This window comes from Pantherophis guttatus, chromosome 1 (genome assembly GCF_059756535.1).
Source record: "Pantherophis guttatus breed Tessera chromosome 1, ASM5975653v1, whole genome shotgun sequence".
Classification (NCBI taxonomy): Eukaryota; Metazoa; Chordata; class Lepidosauria; order Squamata; family Colubridae; genus Pantherophis; species Pantherophis guttatus.
In genome coordinates this window covers 190,120,757-190,132,776 of record NC_142063.1, presented here as the reverse complement: position 1 = coordinate 190,132,776, position 12,020 = coordinate 190,120,757, and the positions used below count along the sequence as shown (strand labels likewise).

Genomic DNA, 12,020 nt, shown 5'->3' with positions numbered 1-12,020 from the left:
GTTAGATACTGTGAGAATTAGGCAGTTGCCCAAGTAACCAGGCCTTATAACATGAACAGTTTTATAGGTAACAGCCAACACTTGAATCATACCCAGAAGCAAACTGACAACCAGTGCAGTTCTTGGAGCAAAAGTGTTATATGGACATACCAAAGCATGCCCATCACTGCTCATTCTGCTATATTCTGGATCAGTTGAAGCTTCTAGGTGACAGCCCCATGTACAACTCATTGCAGTAGTCAAGCTGTGATGATCAGAGTGTAGCAACTGTGTAAAGCACCTCCTTATCAAAAGCCTGTTCTCTGGCTATCCATGATATATGTTTTGTGTTTTTAAAGCTCTCCATGTTTTGCCACAGCTTATCTTTGGGATGGTCAGAAAATAAAAGATGTAGAAAAATCAAAAGTTAATTTTTTTTAAAAAAAAATAGATCTCTAGAAATTACAATGACTTTTAAATTGCTAATAGCTATTTAGCACAAGTACACACATACTCACATTTAAATTCCACCTATTTTTTTCCTATTAATTTGCAGTGGCTGCTGAATCAATGCAAAAAGTAGGATTTTAAAATAAATAAATAATAATTGGTTAAAAGCATATTTTAAACATAAAAGGGTTGGCTGAATGGAAGGTTTAGCTTTCTTGTTAAATTAATGTCATAAAGTTTTAATTTATTTTAAAGAGACATCATTATTAAAGGCTAGAATTACATAAATTAATATGTAAATTATGACAAGAAGATTCTTTATCATGAGATAATCAAAGATAATCAGCCCCCTGGGGTGCTGTAAGGAACAAGGCACAGCTGAGCGCCTCAAAATCTTTTAACAAGTAATGTGGGATAACTCAGTATCCCGAGACAGCAAAACCAAAGAAAATATTTCATTAGTGCTATAAAAGTTAGCTGCATTCTAATCTACCTATCTCCTGTTCCTCTGGTTCTCTCTTCATTCTTCACACTTACAGTAATCAAAATTTAGTCTCTCTTATTCGTAACACTAAAATCTATTTCAAGATTCAATTTTGCATCCATTAGATTCATTTTAAATTCCACTTTCCCAACCTTCACCTATGCAAAACAACCTTACCTCCCTTGCCTTGAGATATATTTTGGCATGCTGAAATTCCTGGAATATATAGAAAATTAGTTTGAAGACATCTTGGCATCTGGAATCTTACAAGCATATTTCTTGCCTCTAGATTTTCATATTCTGGGGTATTTTCGGCATATCATTGCCAAGGCAGTATAGGTCAATAAAAATGGTAGATGGGGTGACAAATGGAGGAGGCAAGAGTAACACTATACACAAAAAATTGTCCTGTTTTTTCATTATTTTGATGAAATACAAGTTTTTATTTTGAAATTTCCATTAAAGTAGAGCTTCCATTGAGGCTATGATGAACTAGATGTCCTCAAAGGAGTGGAAACAGCTACTCAAAGATAGAGCCCAGAGGGCCAGTGCTGGACACTGAAATCTCTCCGGATAAAATAGAGATTGCAAAATAGCCCACTTGTTTTCTGGACAGCTGCTCCTCATAAGTAAATGGAAGGAACAGCTTTTTGCAGTTTTGTTGCAAGTTGAACAGCTGGGAGGCATGGAATGCCATCTATGCTCATAGCCACAATGTAGCCTATATCAGGGGTTCCCCAACCTCTGGTCCATGGACTGGACCCAGTCCGTGGCATGCCAGAAACCACGCACGCGGCACGCCAGAAACCATACAAACAAGTGAAGGCCCATCCTTGGGATGTAGGCAGCATGCAAAACCATGCCCCATCCGGTCCACAGGAAAACCTTTCTCCATGGAACCAGTCCCTAGTGCCCAAAAGATGGGGAGTCGCTGGCCTATAAAGACAATAAACCCAGTAGTCATTTATGGAATTTTGGTTTATAAAACCTTGGGTGAAAAAATTACTTTAGTTGGAACAAAAAACAAACAGAAAAATATTTTTTGTATATAATTTTTTGTGTATAAAATCCTCAACTAAAACCAGAACTTGTATTGATTGATGATCATGGTAGATTTGTTGGGGTGGAGGTTAATTTACATGGGATTGAGACTATTATATTGGGAATTTATGCCACAAATGAGGATTCTGTAAATGTATAAAAATAATAAAAAAAGGATATAAATAAATAAAGTGATATTTTATAAATGACCTATAGAGAGAGTAATAGATTTCTCTTAATGAAAATTTGCATGGGGATTGGAATGAAATGACTTCCAACAAATGAACAGAACTTCACAGAAAAATGTTAAGATTACTCAAGGTAAATTACCCATTTTTTTAAAATTTGATGGAAAATTTAGAGTTTGTTGATGTGTAGAGACAAAAAAAATGGTAATTCAAGATAATATACTTTCTTTTCTGATACACATAGACCCTTTTCAAGAATAGATTTGAAATTAATATGATTTGGATTTCAAAGAATTTGGTTACTAAGACTCTCTCAAATCATAACTCTGTAAGGCTGGTTTATGAAAGGAAATTCAGTTCCTGAATTAGTATCCAGAAAAGCTGTGGTTTTAATTCCGTGTTCTTGGCTCTTTAACTGTGATTCTTTGGGGAAAAAAATGTAACCTCATACCTTTTCATGGAAGCTGCCAATTAGTACACTGTTGACAACGGAAGTGTTTCCAAGACTTTCCACAATGTTGATACCAAAATCTTTGCAGGAAGAGATGTGGAAGTTCCAAAGCTGGAGATTGCTGGTGCTAATAATCTGATAGAATAATACTTTAGAATAGTATATTAGCATTGTTTTCATATAGCACAATGCTAATTACAAAGTCTCTCATTAGTTTCAAAGAAAATGATAAATCAGGAGCCGCCCTGAGACTTCAGAGAGGGGCGGCATATAAATTGAATTAATTAAATTAAATTAATTAAATTAAGAAGGCAAACCTGTGCTCCTGCTTGATAAGATAAATTGAATTTTTAAGAAATCATCTAAAATAATGCCAATTCTATTGATTTAGTTTTGTATGTTAGCAGTTGACAAAAATTAAAGACTGATATTTTACAAGTTTTGCTGCAAAGACATTCACTATTCAGTATTACTACATTCTCTCTCCTAAGCATAATAATATGCTCTGGGATATAGAAAATGAACACAAAAAGGAATTATTTGCACACATTTAATATCATAAAAATAACATCCAACATTATTTAAAATACAGCAATATGATGCTGCTAATATACAATTTTACCATTTTTTCTTCTTTCTAGCTTTATTTTTATCTTTTTCTGTTGTTTCTAGGAAAAAAGAATGCATGGTACCTTCACTCCACCTTTGCACTGCCAGGCAGTAAAATTTTGGAATGTAACAGGTTTTGTATTGTTTCCCTTTTGAGGGTGATATGCTGGATGTATGAGGAGTCCATACCTATTTATAGCAAAGTAAATGATGATTTCATAAACAACAAAAATAATCTAGGGAAATTTCTATCAGATGACACACTTGTTTTAACTACATGGATTGTTTATTTGATTTATTTGATTTTTATCCCATCATTTGTAGAAGAGCTTAAGATATTAGACACAGTGCTTGCTCTTCCTATTTTTCACCACAACGACCCTGAAAGTTCAGGTGGGCTGAGAGCACTTCCATAGTTGAAGGTGGACTTGAATCTGGGGGGCCCTGCTCCCAAATCGATATCTTAAACACTAAACCACACTAGTGCTCATTGAGTAATTTAGTGATTCTAGCACAACAAATGAAGTCCATGGTGTGTATTTGGAGGTGGCAGTTGATGAAATTGAATAAACAATAAACAGAAAAGGCACAATCGGGAGGAAAGAATAGTTAATCAGCAGCATTTGATCATATATAGCATCCAACATATTAGGGCAGGAAAAATGCTCATTTCTAGAGTAAGCAAATATCAAAGTTCTTCAAAAAAAGAGGCAAGAAACTGAATAGTAAGCTTGCTTTTAAATACAAGCATTTCATCTACCGCTTAAGGGTGTTGAATTAAGACCATTGGGAGTGGAGGAAAACAGCACTGTGTATACCACCTTGACCTCTGGAGGAAAGGTAGGCTATAACAAATAATTTAATTAACACAAGAAATGCAATACTTGCAATCCACTTCCAACCACTAAACACATTCAGCCTCAGGAAGACTTAAAATCCTGGTCTAGCCAATCCGCTCCAAAATTACAATGATTCCCTCATATAGTTCTTTGGTTAAGATTATTATAGCTTCTGTTCTCGATCTGTTCATGATGAGAATTTCTGCAAGAATATGGTGTGTGTGTGTTTGTGTGTACCTTCAAGTGAGGTTTGGACTCCTGATAACTGCCTGGATGAGTCCCTGAAGTTTTATTGGCAAGGATTTTCAGAAGTGGTTTACCATTGCCTCCTTCCTACGGTTGAGAGAAAGTGACTGGCCCAAGGTCACCCAGCTGATTTCAAGCCTAAAGTGGGACTAAGGCTCACAGTTTCCTGGTTTCTAGCTTGGGCTCCTAACCACAACACCAAACTTAAATGTGGATAATCAAATAAATATAGATTAGGAGAAAAATACCGTATTTTCCGGCGTATAAGACGACTGGGCGTATAAGACGACCCCCTACTTTTCCTGTTAAAATATAGGGTTTGGGCTATACTCGCCGTATAAGACTACCCCTCTTCCAACGCACACCAAATAAAAATTAAAAAAACATCAACTGGCTCACCCACAATGTAAAAGCAGCTGTGCTAGACCCAAAATGGCCCCTGAAACAAGCAGGAACCTCACAGAGCCCCAAAAAGCCCCAAAAAACAACTTTCACGCTTTACACACACACAACACAACACAACACAACACAACTGGCTCATCCACAATGTAAAAGTAGCTGTGCTAGACCCAAAATGGCCCCTGCAACAAGCAGGAACTTCACACAGCCACAAAAAGCCCAAAAACCCAACTTTCACACTTTACACACACAAAATTCCACATACAGCTTTGTGAGATTTTGTGTGTTTGTGTAGTTAGAGTGAAACACTACAGAAACACACTAAATCTCAGAAAGCTGCACAAATATTATTTTATTTTATTTTATTTTTATATGAAAGCTAAATTTAAAACTTCCTAAACTTTAAATGGCTAGGTCTAAAAAAGAACTTAAAAAAAACCCAATTAACTATTTTTTTTTAAAGATCCCAAAGGGGAAAAAAACTTACGTACCCAATAGAACAGGGGTCTCCAACCTTGGCAACTTTAAGACTTGTAGACTTCAACTCCCACAATTCCTCAGCCAGCTTTGTTTTGCTGGCTGAGGAATTCTGGGAGTTGAAGTCCACAACTCCCTGCCTGCTTGGTTGTAGGCAGGGAGTTGCTTGCTGATGGAATGGATTCAGGCAAGCAAAGCAAGGCAAGCAGCTACGGCAGTGGTTCTCAACCTTCCTAATGCCGCGACCCTTTAATACAGTTCCTCATGTTGTGGTGACCCCCAACGATAAAGTTATTCCTAAAACCATCAAAAATATGTGTTTTCCGATGGTCTTAGGCCAGGGGTCCCCAACCTTTTGGACCTCAGGGACCACCAACTTCATAATTTTAAATTTCGCAGACCACTAATACGAATCCAATGCCCCGCTTGCTGAAGCACCTGGACTCCCAGTACGGGATGGGGTCCTTCAGGCACTCTCCATCCTCTCTGTCTCTCTCTCTCTCTCTGTCTCCCACTCTTTCTCTCTCATTCTCTCTTTCTCTCTCTCTCATTTTCGCTTTCTCTCTCTCTCCCTCTCTTTCTTTCTCTCCCACTCTTTCTCATTCTCTCTTTCTCTCTCCCCCCTCTCTCATTCTCTTTCTCTCTCCCCCTCTCTTTCTCATTCTTTCTTTCCCCCACTCTTTCCCTTTCTCTCCCCTCTTTCTCATTCTTTCTCTCTCTCTCCCACTCTTTCTCTCTCATTCTCTTTCTCCCCCCTTTCTCTCTCTCTTTCTCCCACTCTCTTTCTCTCCCCCCCACTCTCTCTCATTCTCTCTTTCTCTCTGTCCCCTTTTCTCTCCCCCCCACTTTCTCTTTCTCCCTCCCGCTCTTTCTCTTTCTCTCTCTCCCACTCTTTCTCTCTCATTCTCTTTCTCTCTCCCCCTCTTTCTCTCTCTCCCCACTCTCTCCCTCTCATTCTGATTCTCTCATTCTGATTCTCTTTCATTTTCTCTCCCTCTCTCTCATTCTCTCTCTGATTCTTTGGTTCTCTTTGATTCTGTCTCTTTCTCTGTCTCTCATTCTCTCTCTCTCACTCTCTCTCTCTGATTCTCTCTGTCTCTTTCTCTCATTCTCTTTCATTCTGTCTTTCTCTCTCTTTCATTCTTTGTCTCTTTCTCTCTCTGTCTCATTCTGATTCTCTCTTTCTCTCTCATTCTCTCTCTCTCTCATCTCATGGGCCAGCCAGTGTCTTGGGGCTGAGAGGAAGTCAAGCATCTCCCTGAGAGACTGAGGGCCGGAAGAAGTGTGGGAGCGAAGCACTACTTGAACTTGTGCGGCATGAGCATTCGCCTTGGTATATTTGCGCCAGCCGATGGCCAAGGCAGCCCTCATCTGTCTGCTGAAAGTGCAGCATCAGGATTCTGCCTTGCTATATTTGCAGCGCAAGGCAGCCTTCGTTTCCTGCTGCTTGGGACTCAGAGCGGTAAATGGCGTCTGATCCGGAGAGCTGCTGGATTTTGCTCTCTAATCCGGATGCCAGATCGGCCCCCTGCAAACTCTCGTCTCTCAAGGAGCGCTCCCTGAAGCGGGGCTGGAAACTTTGGTTGGACTGCTTGAGAGAGGAGAGCTTGCAGGGGGGCGATCTGGTGTCTGCAATGGAGAGCGGCATCCGGCTTTTTCTCTCCGCTATAAGAGCGCTGTAAGAGTGGCAGCCCTCATCTCCTAATGTTTGGGACTGCAAAATCCAGCTGCTCCCCGGACCAGTCACCATTTACCGCTCCGAGTCCCAAACATTAGGAGATGAGGGCTGCCGTTCTTACAGCGCTCTTATAGCGGAGAGAAAAAGCCGGATGCCGCTCTCCATTGCAGACACCAGATCGCCCCCCTGCAAGCTCTCCTCTCTCAAGCAGTCCAACCAAAGTTTCCAGCCCCGCTTCAGGGAGCGCTCCTTGAGAGACGAGAGTTTGCAGGGGGCCGATCTGGCATCCGGATTAGAGAGCAAAATCCAGCAGCTCTCCGGATCAGACGCCATTTACCACTCTGAGTCCCAGGCAGCAGGAAACAAAGGCTGCCTTGCGCCACTCCTGACACAAATATACCAAGGCGGAATGCTGCTGCCGTACAAATGAAAGTTGTGCTTCACTCCCACAGCTTCCAGCCATCGCAAACGCCGCTTCTTCCCGCTTCTGCCGCCCCCTCCCCCACCGCCACAACAGCACCATTCATTCCGGATGGCGAGGGCTGCGCTCGTTTTTCTGTATTGCACCACCATCAAAACCCCTGTGAAAGGGTTGTTTGACCCCCCAACCACTGAGCTAAGGTAAGCAAGCCAGGAAAATGCGCTGCGCACTCCCACCCTTTGCCTGCGAGCCCGGACGCTGATCCGGACGGCTGCAGAACGAACTGGGCACCGGCTGTCATGTCTTTTCTGCTGTGCGGCGGTTCTTCCCGTTGGGGCGATGGTGGGTGGCAGCGATCGGCGTCGCTTGGACTGCGGGAGCCACGGTGGACTCCTTCCCCACGAAGTATTGCTCTGCATTTCACCACCTCTTCCAGGCTCGCAGCCACCCACAATCGCCCCAACGGGAAGAACCACCCGGCAGCGATTCCAAGGAGCCCGAAGCTAACATCCTGGAGCAGCACGGGCTGGCCCGGAGGCTTAAACCCCGGGAGCATAGGTGCCGAACCCCGCACAGCAGAAAAGACATGACAGCCGGTGCCCAGTTCGTTCTGCAGCCGTCCGGATCGGCGCCAAGCCAGGAAAATGCGCTGCGCACTCCCACCCTTTGCCTGCGAGCCCGGACGCTGATCCGGATGGCTGCAGAAGGAACTGGGCACCGGCTGTCATGTCTTTTCTGCTGTGCGGGGTTCGGCACCTGGGCTCCCGGGGTTTAAGCCTCTGGGCCAGCCCGTGCTGCTCCAGGATGTTCGCTTCGGGCTCCTTGGAATCGCTGCCGGGTGGTTCTTCCCGTTGGGGCGATGGTGGGTGGCAGCGATCGGCGTCGATCGCTGCGCACTCCCACCCTTTGCCTGCGAGCCCAGGTGCCGATCTGCTTGGACTGCGGGAGCCACGGCGGTGCTGGCCGGGCTGGGTCTGGTGCGGTGGGCGGAGATGAAGGAGCAGCCTCGGCGGCAGCAGCAGCAGCAATTACAACAGGAAAAGCCGTGGGGAAAGGAGGATGAGGAAGATCTGGCAAGGCGGTGCAAGCACTTCATGGCTCCTCCAGTGAGCGGATTGCGAGAGCTGCGCGACTGGGGCGGAGACATGCAAAGTCGCATGGAGCTTCTCATAATGGAGACTCAGAGCCAGGTGTGCAAGGCGCTGGCCCAGGTCGACCGCGCCGCCGCTTTCACCGTGGACTGCTGGGAAAGGAAGGAAGGTGACCCGAATTCCGGGGTAGAGTGGGGACGCGTTCCTTTCTCGTGGGCCGCGCACTGCCTGGCACCTCTTGTAGGTTGGAACTAATTCGGAGTACAGCTTCCCCTCAATGTTGCCGGCGCTCCCAAAGTGTCATCGGTCAGCGCCAGCAACTCAGATTCGGGTACCCGGCGTATAAGACGACCCCCGACTTTTGAGATGATTTTCCTGGGTTAAAAAGTCGTCTTATACGCCGGAAAATACGGTAAATAATAATTCATGGCAATTATGCATGACATTTGTTAATGAACTGAAACAATTTCATAAAGGATGGCAGGGACTCTGTGCCAGTCTTTATATTGCAAATGTAATATTTTGCAAAAAAAAAAAAAAAAGATCAGAATACAGCAACATGAGAAATATTATGTATCGATGCCATATCTCTCCAATGAGTAAAACATAAGAGATGAAAATATGACAGAATGGTTTAGAATAGAAAAACACTATATGTAACTGAATATGAAATGTATTGTTTACATAGTCTATGAGAAATGAACCATAGCATATCAATATGTTTTCATCCTGCTGGAGGAAAACCCTATTAAACATCAGAGAAAGCATTAAACACATTTACCACAATTAATTACTATAGAATTCTTGTGTATGTGCATGTTGTATATCTGTTGGCATCAGTGGTGGGTTTCAAAATTTTTTACTACCAGTTCTGTGGGTGTGGCTTGGTGGGCATGGCATTGCTTGGTGGGCGTGGCAGGGGAAGGATACTGTAAAATCTCCATTCCCTCCCCAATCCAGATGAAGGTTACTGCAAAATCCTCATTTTCTCCCAATCAGTTGGGATTTGGGAGGCAGAGAATAGATGGGGGCGGGGCCAGTCAGAATTTTTACCTCTGGTTCTCAGAACTACTCAAAATTTCTGCTACCGGTTCTCCAGAACTGGTCAGAATCTGCTGAAACCCACCTCTGATTGGCATGTATGAGATGACAAAATAAAATAGGCAGAAAGGAAAAAAAGATACCTAGAGCAGGAATGTGCTACATTATTACTGAAGGACATCACCGGTTCTCCGAATTTTGAAGGAGGAAGGTGAAAAAAGTAACCATGTCCGGTGCCACACACCATGTTACTCTGCAATAAAGTCAGGAGAATTTATTATCACAAATGGCACTTTGATATCTCTATCAAATTATTGATGAAATCCATGGAGGTTAAGATAATAGGTCTCTCTGAAAGTTGAGAAAACATATACAAACGTGCCTCCCCCCCCCCACACACACAACTATTCCAAACATTGACCTCAAATCCTGGATTTCTTTTTAATCATGATTTAGATATTTTTTTTAAAAAAAACCTTTGTTCCATTTTGTTTCTGCAACACTTTGAATAGTTTTTCATAATATGGACTTCCTCTATTGTAGCTACTTCTATTTTTTTCAGGGGCTCAAAGTAGTTTCGTTCTCTCACTTTTTAGCACCAGAACTACCCTGTGATATACAGTAGTTAGACTGGCTGTGGTTGGCCCCAGGGATGGGATTCAGCCAGTTCGACTGGTTCGTAGTTGCAAGGACTGGCTGGCCCCACCCACCCTGCCCTCCCAGGTGTCTCCACGCGGCCGTTTTGGATGCCAGGTAAGTGCAGGGCCCGTGCGGAGGCTCTGGGAGGGCAAAAAATGGGCCTCTCAGACATTCCGGAAGTCTGGAAACAGGCCTGTTTCCGGCCTCTGGAGGGCCTGGGAGAGGCCATTTTCACACTTCTGGAGGCTTAAGGAAAGCCTCCAGAGCCTAGGGAGGGAGAAAAACACCCGTGGTGCCGTGGTGCAGGAGGCCAAATAGGCCACGCTCACCATGGCCACGCCCACCCAGCAACCAGGCAGAGAACCGGTTGCTAAAACTTTTGACTCCCACCCCTGGTTGGCCCCAATTTATTCAGTCAGCATTATCGTCAGATGAGAACCTGAACACAGAATTTCCCTAATCTCTTAATCAGTACTACTATTTTTCTTACTATACATTCTTTTGTATGTTTTTTTGGGGTGGGGAGAATATTTGAGTTCTGATTCACATTATAGATCAGGAATGAGAATTAAGGTCAGTTCATCTTAAAATACAATACATAGTGTATCTATTTGAAATAAAACTATTTCATTACCAAATCAAAATTAGGAGAGTCTAAGACAGAAGGCAATTCACTGGGAATATTGCCTAGACATTCAGCACTAAAAAAAAAAAAATCACAATGGAAATCTGATCCAGATGTGCAGTGGCCAAAAGGTGCTCACTGGTGTCATTTTAAATGTTTGCCAAGTGGTTATGTCCCCAAAGGGATTGCAAGCACAACCACCAACTCACTTGCCAGAGGTTACTGGATGAATGGCTTTGAGAACACTAGTTGTGACCTAGATCAAAGAGAATCAGTAGAATCAGTAGCCTGAGAAAGAAAGGCCCCAGATCCTATTTCCAGACTTGTGACCTATCCAGTTTTCTCACTGTCATGGTGCATGACATTTTTCTTTGGGTGGCAAAACAAAGAGATAAGAGTAATGCCTAAAGCACAAGTCTAGGCACCTTGTTACAGAAATATAGCTTTGCATATCATACTGCCCATAGCACAGTTAATGTAGAGCTTCCATTGTCAACTCATATTATGTCACTGGATATTTACCTAGAATGCCAGTGATTCAGTCCAGAAATTATTTTTAAGCCAGGGAAGGGAGGGAAACCTGTATATTTATGCAGAGAAGGAGTAGCTTGAAAGCAGTACTTTTAGGCAAATAGGAAATTTTATGTGGAAATACATTCTTTAGGAACTTTATTTTATAAATTTCATTGTATAAATATTACCAGAAATGCCTTTCCACGTGAATGTCTGATAGAATTTGGAGTACAACCAAGTTACATTTTATTCATAATATTGGCACAATACATACTTGTTTAATGCAATGTTGAAAACTAAGCAATCATTTCTATTTGCTTTGTTTCTACTTGCTTCCTCCTCTCTTTTCCAACGGATGGTTTTTTGAAAACTGAAAGATAGGTAGGCCCCTCTTGCACACTATTTGTTCAAGGTTCATAGAGAAACCCAAAAGGTGCTTTTCCAGAGGCAACTGGACTTTCTTAATTTCTTTTTTTTTTAAATGTTTCACTTCTCATCCAAGAAGCTTCTTCAGTTCAGAACTGAACTGAAGAAATAGAAAGAAATGCAAGAAATAGCAGAACGAGCATTAATTTAATCTATCGAACTAACTGTTGGGGTGAGAAAGCTTCAAGAAAATGTATCACAATGTCATTTGTTTTTTGCTTTCCCATTGTACAATAGCATTGTCTTTATATCTTACCTCTATCAAATTATCAGGAGACTGGATATATATTCCAGCTGGGGACAGAACTTCAGTATTGGAAAGGCCATCAGTGCCCAGTAATCCAATAATTGTATTGTGTCTTATTTTATTATTGCCATGCCATGCTCCTAAAAATACAATTGCAAATTAATAAATTATTGTAT

At 42.5% G+C, this 12,020-nt stretch overlaps 1 protein-coding gene across 5 annotated transcripts in view; it reads right to left on the bottom strand.

The window, feature by feature from the left end:
* The window catches only part of PKHD1 (PKHD1 ciliary IPT domain containing fibrocystin/polyductin), a 285,011-nt gene that overhangs the window by 120,888 nt on the left and 152,103 nt on the right, over window positions 1-12,020 (bottom strand). For all 5 annotated transcript variants that reach the window (XM_087882250.1, XM_087882249.1, XM_087882251.1 and 2 more), the window contains exons 42-45: window positions 11,854-11,984; window positions 9,538-9,647; window positions 3,286-3,391; window positions 2,594-2,728 (exon numbers count right to left, since the gene is read on the bottom strand). In XM_087882250.1, the coding sequence (XP_087738376.1) occupies window positions 2,594-2,728; window positions 3,286-3,391; window positions 9,538-9,647; window positions 11,854-11,984 (482 nt within the window). The remainder of the gene's footprint in view (window positions 1-2,593; window positions 2,729-3,285; window positions 3,392-9,537; window positions 9,648-11,853; window positions 11,985-12,020) is intronic.